This window comes from Gopherus evgoodei, chromosome 4 (genome assembly GCF_007399415.2).
Source record: "Gopherus evgoodei ecotype Sinaloan lineage chromosome 4, rGopEvg1_v1.p, whole genome shotgun sequence".
NCBI lineage: Eukaryota > Metazoa > Chordata > Testudines > Testudinidae > Gopherus > Gopherus evgoodei.
Window position 1 is genome coordinate 75738396 of NC_044325.1, and position 20250 is coordinate 75758645.

General features: G+C 42.3%; 1 protein-coding gene across 3 annotated transcripts in view; it reads right to left on the reverse strand.

Moving 5' to 3' along the window:
- C4H11orf49 (chromosome 4 C11orf49 homolog) overlaps nt 1–20250 on the reverse strand; it is a 155329-nt gene that overhangs the window by 89393 nt on the left and 45686 nt on the right. For all 3 annotated transcript variants that reach the window (XR_004000039.1, XM_030559900.1, XM_030559899.1), the window contains one exon: nt 7377–7507. Coding sequence is in view for 2 of the 3 variants with exons in the window: in XM_030559900.1 (XP_030415760.1) it covers nt 7377–7507 (131 nt within the window). In the remaining variant the exon portion in view is untranslated. The remainder of the gene's footprint in view (nt 1–7376; nt 7508–20250) is intronic.

The window sequence follows — 20250 nt, forward strand, 5'->3', positions numbered from 1 at the left end:
CTACCCAGAACCACCCGTGACAAAGTTTCTTGCCCCATCAGGCACTGGGATCTCAACCCAGAATTCCAAGGGCGGGGGAGACTGCGGGAACTATGGGATAGCTACCCACAGTGCAACGCTTCGGAAATCGACACCAGCCTCTGTACATGGATGCACACCTCCGAATAAATGTGCTTAGTGTGGCCGCGTGCACTTGACTTTATACAATCTGTTTTAAAAAAAAGGTTTCTGTAAAATCGGTATAATCCAATAGTGTAGACATACCCTGACACACCTAGGAGTGAGAACAGATAGCAAATTAGACCTGAGTTTACAATAAGATATGGTTGCAAAGGGAAGAGGAATTTAATTTTTGAAGATGCATATGCAAAGAGATCAGATCAGATTATGGAGCAGGAGTCTTCTGAGACACTGTTCAATTCTGTGCACTACATAACCATAAAAGCAATTATAAACTGCAGTTTGGACAATGACCAATTCACCACCTTCAGTCTAGATCACTGTAACGCTCTTCACAGATGCAATGCAGAAGCTCTGTTTCGATCTTCAAAAGCCACTTATGAGTCAAAACCGAGCTACATCAATGGCCACATTTCAATCCGTGCTCCACCAGGACAGCTGTACTTCTCTGGGACAATGCAGCTCACTGAGTGCGTGAGAGATGGAGATCAAGTATTCTCCGTTGAGGGGGTCTGGCTGTGGAATGAGCTTCCAAAAAAGATTATACTAAATCCAGAGTCTGATCACTTTTAGGGCATGTGGTAAAACTCTGCCTTTTGAAAAAGCTTTCCCACAATACCTAGAATGGATATTAAAAACAAATTATAAATATAAAGCCTAAATAGATCTTCTTGTAATCAGAAAAGGGGGAGAGCAGAAGATGCCATCATATCCACTAGGGTCCTCACTATATAGCTCTAATATAGCGAGGAAGTGCCTAGAGGCTATGGTGATGGGTGTCATAGAAAACTAATTGACTAGACAAATTAGATACACAGTTCAAAGAAAGGCAATACAAATTATCATGGATGGGAGGGACTGAATTCAGGAATCACAAAAAGATAAATATGCATAGCCCGACTAAGCAACAAATATAGGTGATCTGATCACACTACATTTGAAGGTGTGAACGAGAGAGAGAGAAGAATTTAGTTTAGTACACAAAGATATAACTAGGGGTAATGGCAGGAAAAGAAAAGGTGGCTGAACTGCAAGAAAATCTTGACAGTGAGTATTTGGCTGTGAAAGTCTTCCCAGGAGACTGATAATTGAAATGGTTCAATTTCTAACTTCCTCTGAATCATACAGACCTGGTGCTGCCCTAGTTTTTGTTAATATTCTAATCTTCTTGAGGTTCTTTGTAATCAAGAATGGTCCACAGGCCACACACAGCCCTTCTCCATAGGTCAGTCCATATAACAAGCTAATTATAGAGGTGATATGCTTGGTCTATGGAGGAGAACAAAGCATCTCCCATGACAGCAATTTCAACAGCAGTTAGGCTTTTGCCTTCCCAGCAGGAAGTAAGGAAGCATGAGGTGGGGATGATACAAAATGTGAAATCTGAAAAAATTAAAAAGGGGATATAAAATGATGATTCCTAAATAAAGAGATGGGCAAAAGCCCACACCACACTTGCGCATGCACATGCACATGTGCGAAAAGATAGAGGAGGGGAAGAGGACTGAAAGGTAGGGGGAAAGTTACCAAAAATAAAAATCGTTTTCCTCATGCTTGCAGCAGTTTCCTGTTTCAGTGGCTGCAAGCATCTAAAGTAACCAATTTCTCCTCCTGTCTGAAATGATAGCATCCTACATCTGGTCTTGAATATCTATCTACAGGGTATCAGGCAATTTCTATCTTCACTGGAGGCAATTTCACATTGCAGTGACAGCAGCTGCTGGAAAGCTCCATAAATGGGAGCTCTGGAAGGATAGTTTTTTTCTGCACCTTTCCATGCATGTATTCTGATGGTCCTGACTGGGCCTGCCTCCTCCACACATGCCATGCCTGAAGCAGATTCCTCAGAACAAAATGCTTTTAATTGGCTGGAGAGCATTTGAAGGAAAAAACCCTTTAATTAAAACCAGAGAGTCACCAAAATGTGAGAGTCATGCAGTTGGGAGAAGCACATGCTGACCTTATGAAACTTCACAGCAGATCTCTGCAAGGGTTGTTTATACTGAGAAAGCACAGTTTTAATTAAACAGTCCTAGGGAATAAAAACCTAAGGAGCAGATTACCTAGATTCCAAAAGCTCAATTTAAGTATATGCAGAGGAAACAAGACTCCTGGTTATTCTACCTTCCTTAATATACTGTTAATACATAGTTTCTGTGTACAGTACTCAGCATTTGAGCCAGACACCCACCATGGGAGATGCTGTATGTATTAAACTGGCTATTTAATGGAGCTATATTGACCCCAGTACAATAATAATCAAATCTGTTTGGTAAGCTCTTAAAGGGAAGGAGGAGCACCTAACAAGGCATACTTGACACTCTTAATACTGTTGCTAGATCACATACTGAAATAAACCCTGTCATATTTCCTTTAATGTGTGGAATTCCAGATTTATGCATACTTACATTTATAACTGCACCTCAGCTAATTTTTTTAAGATAGTTGGAAGTCCCATACAAAACACACCCAGTACATCACTGTCAAACAAAACCCCTTTTTGTTCAGAACTTAGCAGTCAACACCTCTCCAGATGGTAAAAGATGACCTGTTGCTAGCCACTCTTTCATAAGACTAAGAAATGTGGCCCACCCAAAAGCCACCAATTCCAGAGCAAAAGGAGGTATGAAGGCAATATAACCCCATAATTGGCTGTCAGTAATGCTTTTCGTGATGACACTGAATAACACAAAGTAAAAGCAGCTGCTTGAGTCTAACCAACTACACTTCTGCACAAAACCTAACAAGTCAACAGGCAGTAAAATCAAGAGGATAGGAAACTCAGTGAGGAGGTGGTATCTGCAGCATTCTCCCAAGAGAAATCATCTTCTTGCACCTATTTCCTGTCAATAAATACACAAAGTGTACAAAAGGTTCACTTAAGTCCCAGTATAAATTACTCCTAATCAGTGGGAGACTTCTTCCTCGCTGGCGCTATATATAGCTTTCTGAATGCATAGCTATATGTGTCTGCTGGCTGAGCCAGGAAAGCTCAGAGTGAGGCACATGAATGCTTGTGATAGCATGTTTACTGCAAGACTGACAGACAAACAGCAAATACCACTTGGGATTTTTTCTTTATACAGTGGGAGCTGCAGGCATGCTGGTTAAACTGTTGATTCAGCCCTTTGTTGAGCTTCTAAAATCTCAATGGAAACCCCACTTTCTGTACAGGGATAGCTACTGCTCTGAAATCCCAATAAAAACACACAAACAAAATCTTTTTCTGATCTCAAATTTGTATTTGCATAAGCTTAGGAACTACATTATCCTACATCTATAACCTTCATTCTTCTTTGCCTCACTTTTCCATGGTGTATGTTATATATATTTTCTCATTTGTTTGTCAAGTCCATTACTGGCAGAGAAGGGAGCACCTACTACATTTGTGGGTGCTACAAAATAATAACCACTTACCCCCAAGATAGAAATTCAAAGGCTGAATGGAATGTAAAATTGAGAGCAATGATTGTCAGAAAAGAATTCACTTCCAAACAATAGCTAGACAACAGCATCGGGGACACAGAGGAAATAGAAAACACAGTCCTGACTTACGAAAAGCTGAGAACAGCTTGGAAGTCTTGTCCTGAGTGAGACCTAGGACAAGGCACTGAACCACAGAGTAGAGCCCTGCTCCAGTAGAAACCAAGGAGAGGAAACTAAACCAAAAGAATGGAATCCCAGTTTAGATGAAAAAAGGACACACCCTTTTTTAATTCTGTATGTGGAATTATTGCTCAAATCAACAGGAGTTCCATGCAAAAATCTAGAAGCAATTATACTTTGACCCACTTATTACAAAAGCATCAAGCCTGCACAGACAGAACCTCCCTCTGGTCTCCACCGAGTTTCCTGTCTGATTTGTGTTGTCTGTCCTTGAGGCAGGGATGTCTTTCTAAAACTTGTACAGCTATGAACCCATGTGCTATGGCGATGCAAATTATATAAATAGAGCCTGGATCTCATGCATATTGTTTAAACTGTTTAAAAAATACAAAAACTCTTCTTTAAATGTAGTTTTCATAAGGAAGACAGTTTAAAAACTATGAATTATCTAAAAATCCCAGACCAGAAACACAACATTACTGATCACTTTAGCCATTGTACTTAAGGAACCCCTGAGTCAAAGCATCTTTTGCTCTGGGCATCACTTAAATTTCTCAGCTCTAGGTACTTATAGACTCATAGACTCTAGGACTGGAAGGGACCTCGAGAGGTCATCGAGTCCAGTCCCCTGCCCTCATGGCAGGACCAAATACTGTCTAGACCATCCCCGATAGACATTTATCTAACCTACTCTTAAATATCTCCAGCGATGGAGATTCCACAACTTCCCTAGGCAATCTATTCCAGTGTTTGACTACCCTGACAGTTAGGAACTTTTTCCTAATGTCCAGCCTAAATCTCCCTTGCTGCAGTTTAAGCCCATTGCTTCTTGTTCTATCATTGGAGGCTAAGGTGAACAAGTTTTCTCCCTCCTCCTGATGACACCCTTTTAGATACCTGAAAACTGCTATCATGTCCCCTCTCAGTCTTCTCTTTTCCAAACTAAACAAACCCAATTCCTTCAGCCTTCCTTCATAGGTCATGTTCTCAAGACCTTTAATCATTCTTGTTGCTCTTCTCTGGACCCTCTCCAATTTCTCCACATCTTTCTTGAAATGCAGTACCCAGAACTGGACACAATACTCCAGTTGAGGCCTAACCAGCGCAGAGTAAAGCGGAAGAATGACTTCTCGTGTCTTGTTTACAACACACCTGTTAATGCATCCCAGAATCATGTTTGCTTTTTTTGCAACAGTATCACACTGTTCACTCATATTAAGCTTGTGGTCCACTATGACCCCTAGATCTCTTACTGCCATACTCCTTCCTAGACAGTCTCTTCCCATTCTGTATGTGTGAAACTGATTGTTCCTTCCTAAGTGGAGCACTTTGCATTTATCTTTATTGAACTTCATCCTGTTTACCTCAGATCATTTCTCCAATTTGTCCAGATCGTTTTGAATTTTGACCCTGTCCTCCAGAGCAGTTGCAATCCCTCCCAGTTTGGTATTGTCCGCAAACTTAATAAGCGTACTTTCTATGCCAACATCTAAATCGTTGATGAAGATATTGAACAGAACCGGTCCCAAAACAGACCCCTGCGGAACCCCACTTGTTATACCTTTCCAGCAGGATTGGGAGCCATTAACAACTACTCTCTGAGTACGGTTATCCAGCCAGTTATGCACCCACCTTATAGTAGCCCCATCTAAATTGTACTTTCCTAGCTTATCTATAAGAAGATCATGCGAAACTGTATCAAATGCCTTACTAAAGTCTAGGTATATCACATCCACCGCTTCTCCCTTATCCACAAGGCTCGTTATCTTATCAAAGAACGCTATCAGATTAGTTTGACATGATTTGTTCTTTACAAATCCATGCTGGCTATTCCCTATCACTTTACCACCTTCCAAGTGTTTGCAGATGATTTCTTTGATTACCTGCTCCATTATCTTCCCTGGCACAGAAGTTAAACTAACTGGTCTGTAGTTTCCCGGGTTGTTTTTATTTCCCTTTTTATAGATGGGCACTATATTTGCCCCCTTCCAGTTTTCTGGAATCTCCCCCGTCTCCCATGATTTCCCAAAGATAATAGCTAGAGGCTCAGATACATCTTCCATTAACTCCTTGAGTATTCTAGGATGCATTCCATCAGGCCCTGGTGACTTGCAGGCATCTAACTTTTCTAAGTGATTTTTTACTTGCTCTTTCCTTATTTTCTCTTCTAAACCTACCCTCTTCCTGTAAGCATTCACTATACTAGACATTCCTTCAGACTTCTCAGTGAAGACCGAAACGAAGAAGTCATTAAGCATCTCTGCCATTTCCAAGTCTCCCGTTACTGTTACCCCCTCCTCATTGAGCAGTGGGCCTACCCTGTCCTTAGTCTTCCTCTTGCTTCTAATGTATTGATAAAAAGTCTTCTTGTTTCCCTTTATTCCCATAGCTAGTTTGAGTTCATTTTGTGCCTTTGCTTTTCTAATCTTGCCTCTGCATTCCTGTGTTATTTGCCTATATTCATCCTTCGTGATCTGACCTAGTTTCCATTTTTTATATGACGCCTTTTTATTTTGTAGGTCATGCAAGATCTCAAGGGTAAGCCAAGGTGCCCTTACTTGTGCCCTTTGTAGATGTTTTGTGCATTAAGTCATTGAAGGTCTTGTTTCTGGCCACTGTAATTTGCTGTGCATTTTCAATACACCTTGAGTTCCTCCAACATTCACGAAAAAGAAAAAAAATCCAGTCCCAGACTATCTGAGTGTGAAGACAGCCAGTCCTTCATGCCCCACTGTGGGGTTTGCATGAGTTGGCAGTTTCTGATCAGTAGTCTGGACCTGGTGGAGAATCAACTGGGTGATATTCTGAACTCTCCTGTGAAACATTCATAGTGGATGCTACTTCACTGCAAATGCATACAATGGAAATTAAAGTAAGCTGCCTAGAGAACATTGCCAGGGGCTGTGATGTATTTTGGACTGCCTCTTTAAGGACAAGAAGTTTCTAGTAAATAGGATGGAGATGCTTGAAAACAGTGTTTACCTTCTGTCTAGGAAAAATAGTGTAAGAGTTTGAAGAACTTTTTTTTGTAAGTGGCTAGATGAATTATTGACAGTGCATATTCCAACATTCTGTATTTCCCTCTCTGCTTCTAACAAACCCGTTTGTACAAGGGCACATAAAGTGCACTAATAATTTGAGACTTTCTCAATCAAGAAAAAAAGTTCTTGAATTCTTTGAGGGACACAACCAAAGGGTACTAATGGGCACCTGAGCCTATGCCACACATCTACTCTTGAAGCACCACAGGATTTCATTCTCTTCCCTGATCTATTCAATATTTACATGCAGCTGCTAGGAGTAAAAGTGAGACTTCATGAACTTGAATGACAACATTATTAGGTAATACTACTCTGATAGAGGTGGTGTTGTAGGTTATAAAGAACAAAGAGCTATTTCCAGTGTCTGGAGATAAGCTTGTGGATATGGAACAGTTGGTAGAAGTTAAACTCCAACATGTCACTATGGTGGTGGTTTTCATTGGTGGAGGATACGTCCATTATACATGAAGGGAGTCTGCAATTTAGGGTGGCTTTAATAATGCACACTGACACTAGGCTCTCACAAAATGATGATTTTGGAATGCTTACCTCCATTTTTACCCACTGCTCGGAAGCATCTCCAGAAGGTCCGTAGGAAGGATGCCCTGTTGTGGGGCGTGGCTTGGATGAAGCTGAACTCTCGGAACAAAATGTGAGTTCCTTGACGCACACTGTTAAAACTGCAGAGATAAAGTCAAAATGAGAGTTAGATGTAGTATTAGGAAATGGAACTCAATATGTAAGCCTGGGGCCAGCTGTTATAAACAACAAGGAAACCACAGGCAGAGTTACATTTTGGGAAACAAATTTCTAAACCATATCACAGTTCACATCCATCAGTTTTCTAGACAGAAGTCTAGTTGCATGAACTGGATCTCAAAATCTCAAGTTTGTGATTCAAGGGCTCTTGAAACTCAGATTAATTTATTCTAAAACATCCAGAGATCCCAGGCACCCAAGAGTCACTGGAAGGTTTGAAAGACTGAATAATCCTTCTCTTTGCCAACTGGGAAATGAGTGACTCTTACAGTTGCTTGTCTGTTCAGAAAATACATTTCCCTCTAGCTCATTTTGAATTGCACTTCCTGTCCCATCACAATTCTCCCTGCAGCCACTCAAGATGCAACTTAATTAGTGATTTTTAGATTTTTATTTCCAGGTTACTGGAATTTGCACATATTGTGGACGTGGAATCTATTTCAGTTTTGGATGTGATGTAAGTGGCAATTCACAGAGTGACATTGACACTAGCACTACAGAGGGAGCATTATTATATTTCACCTTTCAAGCCAAATATAAGCCTTTACATGACAAGTAGTCAGTTTTTCCTGAAGATTCTCATATTCAGGTGCAAGACTCCAATATTTATGTTGTAAACACCATAGGACATCTATTGGCTTAATTAACTATTTTCATTTGATTTTCTCCCCCTTTTTTCCTTTTAGATTTTTAAGAAACTTTTTTATTGACCTGAGGTTTTGTGACGGTTTGAAAATACCCTTTTAAGATGCAGTAAAGATCAATATGTGAAGGAAATAGAAACAAGAATACAAATAACATTAAAACCGAAGTCAAAATGATATGGTCTCTAACGAAAACTGAGTCATCCATGCATCTTGCTGTGCTTCTTAGAAGCAGGGAAAAGATTTCATACACTCCAGAGAGATCATTAAGGGATTACCCTAGGAAAGCAGCTTAGTCCATCTCCTGTAGGAGAGTTAATGAAAAGATTCAAAGTTTATTCTTGATCACAGCAAAGCGTCTCCACAAGTAACTTTTTCACAAGAGCCAAAATCCACTGGTTAGCAGGGAACCTCTTAGTTATTTAGCTATTTTTAAAAACATATCCTGCATTATAACTTAATATTCAAATCACTTGATTACAGACAAAATTCCCTTCAGAGGATAAGAAAGGTCTTTTTTGTGACAGAAAGGCAGTCAGTCAGACATTCAGAGCTCTTTTGTACAACAGCAGTAGCATGTACTTTCAAAAAATTTAAAATAAGAATTACATTCCTGCCATAGGAGTAGGAAGTCTCTGTTTGGATATAGAATAGGCTTTTACTACCATGATCTTCAGGTTAAAGTTCATTAGATTTCTTTAGATTTCCTACTTTATTGGTATAATTTTAATTAACTCTAGCAACACATCAAGTGACAGTGGCATCAGGAGATTTCTGAGTGGAAGAATTAGAAGTCCTGTAAATGGAAATATATAGGCACATAAGCGGTCCAATATGACTTTTTCATTAGTTACCTTGAACTTTAGCAGTGTTGACAAATCTCAATTTTATTGCAAGTCTCACAATATTTGGTCTCTCTCTTAAATGCTTTAGTTCCTGAAGGCGTATGAATACATGGGAATCTTAGATTTCATTAAAATAATAAATTCGTTTCTCATCCTCGTGGTTGCAAGAAAAACCTTGAAAATGTGACTCAAGCGTACTTCAAAGACTCATAAACCGGAAGGCAAATAAGAGGAACTCAAATAACCAGCTTTTGATTTTGGGGGCCTGACTCATGAATTTTGAACTCTTAATGTTGCCAGTACTGTTTCTGCAAATTCTTCAGGCCTAACTATTATTACATATTTATTGAGCACTGCCAGTGTGCTCAGTGCTGTACAAATCAGATGAAGACACAGTTACTGCTCCAAGGAGCTTATATAAGAACATAAGAACGGCCGTACTGGGTCAGACCAAAGGTTCATCTAGCCCAGTATCTGTCTACCGACAGTGGCCAATGCCAGGTGCCCCAGAGGTAGTGAAGCTAACAGGCAATGATCAAGTGATCTCTCTCCTGCCATCCATCTCCATCCTCTGATGAACAGAGGCTAGGGACACCATTCTTTACCCATCCTGGCTAATAGCCATTTATGGACTTAGCCACCATGAATTTATCCAGTTCTCTTTTAAACATTGTTATAGTCCCAGCCTTCACAACCTCCTCAGGCAAGGAGTTCCACAAGTTGACGGTGCACTGTGTGAAGAACTTCCTTTTATTTGTTTTAAACCTGCTACCTAGTAATTTCATTTGGTGACCCCTAGTTCTTGTATTACGGGAATAAGGAAATAACTTTTCCTTATCCATTTTCTCTGCATCACTCATGATTTTATATACCTCTATCATATCCCCCCTTAGTCTCCTCTTTTCCAAGCTGAAGAGGCCTAGCTTCTTTAATCTTTCCTCGTATGGGACCCTCTCCAAACCCCTAATCATTTTAGTTGCCCTTTTCTGAACCTTTTCTAGTGCTAGAATATCTTTTTTGAGGTGAAGAGACCACATCTGTACACAGTATTCGAGATGTGGGCATACCATGGATTTATATAAGAGCAATAATATAGTCTCAGTCTTATTCTCTATCCCCTTTTTAATGAGTCCTAACATCCTCTTTGCTTTTTTGACCTCTCTGCGCACTGCGTGGACATCTTCAGAGAACTATCCACAATGACTCTAAGATCTTTTTCCTGACTCGTTGTAGCTAAATTAGCCCCAGTCATATTGTATGTATAGTTGAGGTTATTTTTTCCAATGTGCATTACTTTACATTTATCCACATTAAATTTCATTTGTCATTTTGTTGCCCAATCACTTAGTTTTGTGAGATCTTTTTGAAGTTCTTCACAATCTGCTTTGGTCTTCACTATCTTGAGTAGTTTAGTATCATCTGCAGACTTTGCCACCTCACTATTTATCCCCTTCTCCAGATCATTTATGAATAAATTGAATAGGATTGGTCCTAGGACTGACCCTTGGGGAACACCACTAGTTACCCCTCTCCATTCTGAGAATTTACCATTAATTCCTACACTTTGTTCCCTTCTTTTAACCAGTTCTCAATCCATGGAAAGACCTTCCCTTTTATCCCATGAGAGCTTAATTTACCGAAGAGCCTTTGGTGAGGAACCTTGTCAAAGGCTTTCTGGAAATCTAAGTACACTATGTCCACTGGATCTCCCTTGTCCACATGTTTGTTGACCCCTTCAAAGAACTTTAATAGATTAGTAAGACACGATTTTCCTTTACAGAAACCATGTTGACTATTGCTCAACAGTTTATGTTTTTCTATGTGTCTGACAATTTTATTCTTAACTATTGTTTCGACTAATTTGCCCGGTACCAACGTTAGACTTACCGATCTGTAATTGCCGGGATCACCTCTAGAGCCCTTTTTAAATATTGGTGTTACATTAGCTAACTTCCAGTCATTGGGTACTGAAGCTGATTTACAGGACAGGTTACAAACCTTAGTTAATAGTTCCGCAACTTCACATTTGAGTTCTTGGGTGAATGCCATCTGGTCCTGGTGACTTGTTAATGTTGAGTTTATCAATTAATTCCAAAACCTCCTCTAGTGACACTTCAATCTGTGACAGTTCCTCAGATTTATCACCTACAAAAGCCGGCTCAGGTTTGGGAATCTCCCTAACATCCTCAGCCGTGAAGACTGAAGCAAAGAATCCATGTAGTTTCTCCTGGACCCTGGGCTCACCGCCTGCCCCCGTTGTCTCCCTACCCACCTTTACATCGAGTGCTTAATTTGTCCCCTGGCTTGCCAGGGCTGAGTAAGTCTGCTATGAAAATTGATATTTGTACGGTTGTTAATACCACTTTTCACAGTCTCCCAGCTATCTAGGAAGTCTGCTATGAAAAATGATATTAACAAACATACAAATATTACTTTTCGCAGCAGCAACTTACTAGCTAGCAAGTCTCTAAAAAAAGGCAACCAAACACAAAAGAAACAACATCAAAAAGACAAAAATGAGCAAAGCACCTTATTTGTTTTATATTATTTAAGACTAGTAAATAATAGAAAACTATACATTATTTTTATTATTGAGTCTGCAAAAACCCCAACATAAATTTATAATGATTTGGACATGTATATGTGCATATTTGTTTGTTTTTCCTAAAGTATTTTAAGAAAAATTGTCATAGCAGCCACCAGCAACAGTTGGTGGCCGCACTCTGAGGCCACCAAAAAATTTGTGAGAACCCCTGCTTTGGATGACTAAAGATAGATTAACAAAGTGTTGCAACTCTGTTTTGATTTTAAATAACTATAAATAAATACTTTGCCATCTGCCGATCTCAACATACTTTACAAATGTTAATGAAATAATTGAAATTCTTATTGTGTTAGTCCCCAGCTGCTTATTGTGCTAGGCACTGTAAAAACATGGTAAATAGCATTCCCTTTCCCAAAAATTTACAATTCAAAAGAAAAAAAAGAAAAAAGATATAACAGATGAATGAATCTAGTACAGTTGGGACAGGTTGGAGGCATTAAGGCCAAAGGGTTTACAGTAGTCAGAGTATAATACAATTAGCACTTGGACAAGAGTTTTCACAGTATAGGCAGACACACAAGGTCAGATCTTGGAGACGCTGTGAACGAAGGAGCAGCAAGTTTTAGACAGCCTGGAGATGAGTCAAAAGAGCAGACCATGTCAAAGACAAAGCTGAGGTTAAGTACTTTGAGTAGGGCCATACCAAATTCATGGCCATGAAAAACGCGTCATGGACCATGAAATCTGTTCATGGGGGAGACCAGCATTTCTCAAACTGGGGGTCCTGACTCAAAAGGGAGTTGCGGGGAGGGGTTCATAAGGTTATTTTAAGGGGGCCTCAGTATTGCCACCCTTACTTCTGCGCTGCCTACAGAGCTGGGTAGCCGGAGAGTGATGCAGTTAGCAAGTTGGGTGCCCAGCCCTGAAGACAGCAACCCACCAGCAGCACAGAAGTAAGGGCGGCAATACCATATCATACCATCCTTACTTCTGAACTGGTGTGGCAGTGGCTCTGCCTTCAGAGCTGGGCTCCCAGCTAGCAATCGTCACTCTCAAGCTGCCCAGCTCTGAAGGCAGCACGGACACCAGCAGCAGTGCAGAAGTAAGGGCAGTAGTACCACAACCGCCTCACAATAACTTTGTGACCCCCCCAACTTCTTTTTGGGTTAGGTCCCCTACAATTACAACATTGTGAAATTTCAGATTTAAATAGCTAAAATCATGAAATTTACTATTTTTAAAATCCTATGTCTGTGAAATTTACCAAAATGGACCATGAATTTGGTAGGGCCCCAGCTTGGAGTATCAGGATGGTGCTGGTCATTTCACACACAATAATATTTAGGCTCAAAAAGAGGGGAAGTATCTTGCTGAAAGTCACAGAGGATGCCAGTGACAGAGCTCGGAACAGAACCCAGATCTTTCAACCCCAAACCATAGCTGTAAAGTCCTTCTTCCTTTCCCAGTGCTTTGTTGCTAAATTAGGGTGGCAGTCTGCATGGAAGAAGACCCAGGCATGAATTTAATGAAGGAATTTAATGAAGAGGAGGCGGATAGAAGGGAAGGAGAGAAAAGAAGCTTCAAGGCACAAGAAGCAATATATGAGAAGAATAATGCAATACTTAGAATAGAGGTTTAGGTAGAGTGAGATGCAGGAGAAATAAGAAATGAAATGAGATGCAGCCAAGAGCATAAGTTTGTAAAGCCTTGAAAAATCAGGTTGAGAAGCCTGAACTTGATGTGGAAAAGAAGGTCTCACTGCAAGTTGAGGCAACTAGAAGCCAAACAGCACACTGTGGTGCCACTGGAGAACAGGTAAAGGCCTGGCGACATGTCCTGGCATAACTGGAAAGGAATGCAAAGACTCAGGCATGAATTGAGGGACTAATTTTATGGTAGTACACTGGATTATTATTACTCCTCAGTCCCAGTAAGTCTGCTCACGAGTCACCAGTGTTCTCAGCACAGGATGGATCTGAAGCCAGCAGGTAGAAAAGCATGATAACTCTGTAGGCAACAACATATGACAAGCCATGGGTGAGCATGTCAGAATATCAGGACACTTATGTATTATATCTGTGCTACTCAACTGGCTGACAGAGTATTTCAAAGGCACTAGGCTCCACTGTGTTTTCAAATTCCTTCATATTGGGTAAGGAAGATGGCAGTAAAGAAATAACCAGTTATTGATCCTGATGCTGATAAGTCAGGACAGACAGGATGATTGTACATGTCTGTCAATAGGCCCCTTTCCCAGTCTGGTCTACACACACAGTCCACTAGTATAATACCATATGCGTTCCCCTCCCTCAAAGAGTCTAGCTTTCTTAACCAAGACATCAACACATAGACACCATCTCTGTAGGTGCTCCAGGGCTGGAGCACCCACAGGGGAAAAAATAGTGGGTCCTCAGCACCCACTGGCAGCCCCACCGATCAGCTCCTCCCCTGTGCCTCCTGTCAGCTGCGATCAGCTGTTCAGTGACATGCAGGAGGAACTGGGAGACGAGGGAGTGGAGCGGGAACAGGAAGATGTGGAGGGAGGATGGGGCGCACTCAGGGAAGGGGGCGGAATGGGGCAGGAAGAGGCGGGGCAGGGTGGGGCCTGGGGGGGAATGAGCAAAGCAGGAATCAAGCCCCCTTTGGGAACTCAAAGTCAGCTCCTTTGCATGAACGGTAAAGTAACAAAGCTTAGCTTAAACTTTCTCTTCATGTTTAGCCCCTGCTAAGATTCCTCCATTACTGCCCATACCCTAGAGCAGAGGTAGTCAATACTCAGATTGAAAGCCAAATCTAGACTGCCAGATGCTTTAGAATGGACCCTGGAATCTTATTTACTTTATTATTATTATTATTATTTTCTTTGGATTCTGGACCTTGACTATACCTTGACCAATATATTTGGACCTTGACAAAAAATAATTGACTACCCCTGCCCTAGGAGTCTCCTCCATTGGCCAATCCCCTTCCCCCTTAGATCCAGGTAAGTGAGCAGTCAGAGTCCACTTGAGGGAATCAACACATCCTAGTAAACAAGGCTATTTCAAACCCAATCATTTTGTCCTCAAGCAGCCAATAAGAAGAGGTTTTGGTTTACTGAAAAGCAGCAAAACAGAAAACACTATCTATTCCTTTAGCTATATGAAGTACTGCTTCTCACCTCTTGTCAAGGTTCCTCCCCCACTCTGAACTTTAGGGTACAGATGTGGGGACCTGCATGGACACTTCTAAGCTTAATTACTAGCTTAGATCTGGTAACACTGCCACCATCCAGAAACTTCCTGTCCCCCCCAAACCTTCCCCTCCCTGGGCAGCCTTGAGAGGCTTTTTCACCAAGTTCCTGGTGAACATCGATCTCCTTGGATCTTAATACAATCATTCCCCCCACCTCCTTTCCCCCACCAATTCCTGGTGAGTCCAGATCCATTCCCCTTGGATCTTAAAACAAGGATAAATTGATCAAGTTCTTAAAAAGAAAGCTTTTAATTAAAGAAAGAAAGGTAAAAATAATCTCTGTAAAATCAGGATGGAAAATACTTTACAGGGTAATCAGATTCATATAGCCCAGAGAAACGCCCTCTAGCCTTACGTTCAAAGTTACAGCAAACAGAGGTAAAATCCTCTCAGCAAAAAGGAACATTTACAAGTTGAGAAAACAAAAACAAGACTAACACCCCTTGCCTGGCTGTTACTTACAAGTTTGAAACATGAGAGACTGATTCAGAAAGATTTAGAGAGCCTGGATTGACGTCTGGTCCCTCTTAGTCCCAAGAGCGAACAACCCCTGAAACAAAGAGCACAAACAAAGACTTCCCCCCCACCAAGATTTGAAAGTATCTTGTCCCCTTATTGATCCTCTTGTCCCCTTATTGGTCCTCTGGTCAGGTGTCAGCCAGGTTCACTGAGCTTCTTAACCCTTTACAGGTAAAAGAGGCATTAACCCTTAACTTATGACACCTCTACTACGTGGTGTAGCCATCTTCATGTGTGCCCTGTGGAATTAAAAATAATTGCTAACTCTATACTGAGGTGGGCAAACTTTTTTCCCCAAGGGCCACATCTGGGTACGGAAATTGTATGGTGGGCCATGAATGCTCAAGAAATTGGGGGTTGCGGTGTGGAAAGGGGTGAGAGATCCAGCTAGGGCTACGGGCTCTGGGGTGGGGCCAGAAAAGAGGAGTTCAGGGTGCAGGAGGGAGCTCCAGGATGGGGCAGGGGGTTGGAGTGCAGGGGTGAGGGCTCTGGCTGGGGGTGCGGGCTCTGGGATGAGGAGTTCAGGGTGCAGGAGGGTGCTCTGGGCTGAGACCGAGGGGTTCAGAGGAAGGAACGGGGGTCAGGGGTGGGGTAAGGGGTTGTGGTACAAGAGGGGTGCAGGCTCTGAGGGGCACTTACCTCAAGCAGCTCCCAGAAGCAGAAGCAGCAGCAGCAGCAGCATATTCCCCCCCTCCAGCTCCTACGCGGAAGCACAGCCAGGCGTCACTGCGCACTGCCTCATCCACACGCATCACCCTTGCAGCTCCAATTGGCCACGATTCCTGGAGCAGGGCAAGCCCCAGACCTTGCTCCCCAGTGGGAACTCGAGGGTTGGATTAAAACATCTAGAGGGCCAGATGCAGCCTCAGGCCACAGTTTGCCCACCCCTGCTCAATATGCTTCAAAAACCACTGATTTCAGACCTAAATAAGAAGCTCAAAAGTTGCTTGGTTTTTTAAAAATTAATTAAAAAAAAAAAAACTTCAAGGGAGGCAAGCAAATTAGCACGTTAACTGAAGTTACCATGGATGGGATTCCCGATTTGTCTAATTGCACCAGAAATTAAACTACAGCCCTCATTAGTTCACTCTAATATACTGTAAGCACTTGTGCTTCAAGCCAAAGTTTTTTTTAGGTAAGTGGGTAATCCTGGCAGTAGTAAAGCTGCCTTTCCCTTCACTGCAATGAGTGAACGAGGGAGGGGAGAGAAAAATAAACCCCAGGAACTTGGCTGGCTCCAGAAGTTGTGAAAGGCCTTTGCAGGGAGGACTTCATCAGAGATCTGTGCATTTTCACTCCTTGTCTTTAAATGGCCCAGAGCAGCCAAACTGCAGAAAGGAATCTCCTTAAGATGCCAGTATTGAGAATGATACATCTTGCAGTGCACTCACTGTGCCTGTGGGATGGGCATAAGGGATGTGCACAAGAGGAAGAAAGAGGGTTCAGGAGGACATGGTGATAACACAGCCAAGGCTCTCACAAAAGACTGTGCTGGGAACTCCAGCACTCAGGTGCTGCTTTTCTGAACAGAAGCAGCTTTCAATGGGGCTTTGTCTTTTGTGTAATTACATTTCGGCATCCTGCCAGAGTTCAGAAACTTTCAAGCACTCTTTTCAAACCTTTGGACTTCTAAATAGATTGCAAAAGACCCAGGATGCTATGGTAACATCCCAATAGAAACCCATCACACTAGTTACTCTCTGCCTGCTGGAAACAGGCAAAGCCAAAATGCACTAAGCAAAGAGAACCTCATGTCCTAGGGAAGGACAGAAGAGCTTGGCAGGTGGCCCCCCTTTGGTTACCAATGTAAAGTACTGAATTAATTCACAGGACCCCTCCCCTATCAAAAGAGAAGCATGGCAAATCGACTGTGGCTCCCTGACTCACAGAGCATTGCATTCATTTTCACCAAGAGCACAAAGCAAAGGTGGCAAGCTCTCTCTAAAGGGAAACTCCAGTGTAAGACGAAAGATTAATCACGACATCTAATTACAAAGCAGAGTAAATCATTACAACAAAAGTAAGAATCAAATAGAAAGAATCAAGCAGGAAGCTTCCATCTTGATGATTTGATGATGAGAAGTATGACAGAACTAGCTCTGCTAATAGAAAGCATTGGAATCTCACGGTTTCAAAACTCAGGCATGTACTACCATTTAAAAAAAATGTGTGTACTTAGTTAATGACTGTTAACCATCCCCACTTAGTGTTAAAATGACAGTGATTACCTTATGACATATCAGAAACCTTCCAATCTACAATGCTTTAGAATGGTAAAACTGGTCCTTTTCAGCCCTAGTTTTCATCACCCGACAGAGTTCCTGTGGAGAAGTATCATTAAGATGGCAGCGTCCATTGAGACAGACAACATTCCTATTCACCGATGAAGGTAGTGAAATAGTCTCTCTCTCACACACACACACTATTCTTATTTAAGGCCTCAATTCTATAGCTGTTAAATCATTAGAAGTAAATATAATACTAAGTAGCCAATCACTGGAATGTTCATTTAGTTACCTATACTGGAGAAGAGAGGTGGCATATTCACAACCACTCGGTAAAAAACTGTTGCATCAATTGCATTTTTTCCTTGAGCATCCCACATGACTTGAAGACAATTAAGGGTATGTCTACATCTACAATTTTGCAGCGCTGGTTGTTACAGCTGTATTAGTACAGCTGTATAGGGCCAGCGCTGCAGAGTGGCCACACTTACAGCAACCAGCGCTGCAAGTGGTGTTAAATGTGGCCATACTGCAGCGCTGTTGGGCGGCTTCAAGGGGGGTTCGGGGAACGCGAGAGCAAACCGGGGAAGGAGACCAGCTTCGCCGCGGTTTGCTCTCACGTTCCCCGAACCCCCCTGCAAACCGCAGGGAAGGAGACCTGCTTGCACGGAGGTTCGGGGAATGCGAGAGCAAACCGGGGAAGGAGACCAGCTTTGCCGCGGTTTGCTCTCACGTTCCCCGAACCACTCTGCAAACCGCAGGGAAGGAGACCTGCTTGCACGGAGGTTCGGGGAACGCGAGAGCAAACCGGGGAAGGAGACCAGCTTCGCCGCGGTTTGCTCTCGCGTTCCCCGAACCACCCTGCAAACCGCAGGGAAGGAGACTTGCTTGCTCGGGGTTCGGGGAACGCGAGAGCAAACCGGGGAAGGAGATCAGCTTGATTACCAGAGGCTTCCTCAGGTATGCTGGGATACCTGCTTATTCCACGGAGGTCAAGAAAAGCGCTGGTAAGTGTCTACACTTGATTACCAGCGCTGGATCACCAGCGCTGGATCCTCTACACCCGAGACAAAACGGGAGTACGGCCAGCGCTGCAAACAGGGAGTTGCAGCGCTGGTGATGCCCTGCAGATGTGTACACCTCCTAAGTTGCAGCGCTGTAACCCCCTCACCAGCGCTGCAACTTTGTGATGTAGACAAGCCCTAAGTCAGCCTCAGGAAAGAATGATATCTTCCTTTAATGCAGTTAATATATTTTGAGGAATTCCTCTGAATCGCAGCAATAATGTTAAGATTCATATCTTCAAAAACAATGTAACAGTTACTGTGGATTTATTTCTGACAATTAGCTTTAACAAAGGAGAAATCCTTACTAAACTGTGGGTAGATGTGAGGTGATAATTAACACATCGAATATTCAGCTTGGTTGGACCACATAGCACTGTAACATCAGGCTTCCAAAGATCTTTCCTTGTCTCACCTACCCACAAGTTTATTTCATCTGAAAAGGGACATGGCTCAAAAAGTAAAAAAATCTTTTTCATGCTGCTTGGCCTGGGCTCACGATAGGGTTTGACTCTGTAGGGAGAACACAGGTGGCATGGAGATGATCCCAAGTAATGTTTCAAGAGGAAATGAACCAGTCGCACCTGTGACACAGCTCAGAGTAGGCAGTGAGCCAGCTTCCTGATGTTGCTTTTTAGCAGAGGGAGCCCTCCAAGCCAAGGTTATGGCTTCTAAAGAAGGGGAGGATTTTAAACAAAAGACCCTCTTCCCCTTTGCCTTTCCTATACTAGGTCAGTAATTTAACACCCTGGGCTCTCAAATCAAAGCTTGCAATGACCTTGCTGTGTTGAATTATTAGCCCAGGGTATTATTTAAAAAGAAAAAAGAAAAAAGAAAAAACTTCTAAAACAACAGAAGCCTTTTGATCAGAGCACCATACTGCAGCTAGCTGTAACTCAAGCTGGCCATTCTTATATAGCAGGAATTAATGACTCCCCACACCAGGCAAGACCCTATTAAAAGACAATAGCTGTCTGAAAAGGATAAGCAAGCCGATATGGATATAATAGGCCACATATGGGGGACCCTTTTTACTCTGAAATAAAGCTTCTTCTAAGAGTTATAAGCTGGGAAACCCAGTATTCAGGGAGATGGGAGGGGGGGTATAAGAGAAAAGGGTGAGTAGCCATGCAGAAATGTTTGAAGATGCTTAAGAAAACGCGAAGGGAGCTTCAGAGATAAGCATCAATCATTAAGCACTAGTACTTTCAGACTGATAAGGTGCAATTCCAGGTGGTAATCTAGCACACAGAACAGAAGTGACAGGCTGACAGGATTTTAAAAAGAAAAGTAGCAAAGAATTGAAACTCGGTGGTAAATCACCCACCAGAGAGAGGGGGCCACTTGAGTACTGGTGCGGACAGTTTATGGTGGTCACTACAAGTTACTGCCCAACTTTCCCCACAATAACTTACACTCTCCTTACTCCTCCCCAGAAAGCACCAGGCTAATAAAAACTTGCCATTGTATTGCAAACACTGGAGGCTTCTAACCCTTACCAGGTATCTGATGCCTTGTTGAATATACAGCTATGATCCGGCACACTGGAAAGAGAAAAGACCATTTCTACTTCAGCTGTACAGTGACT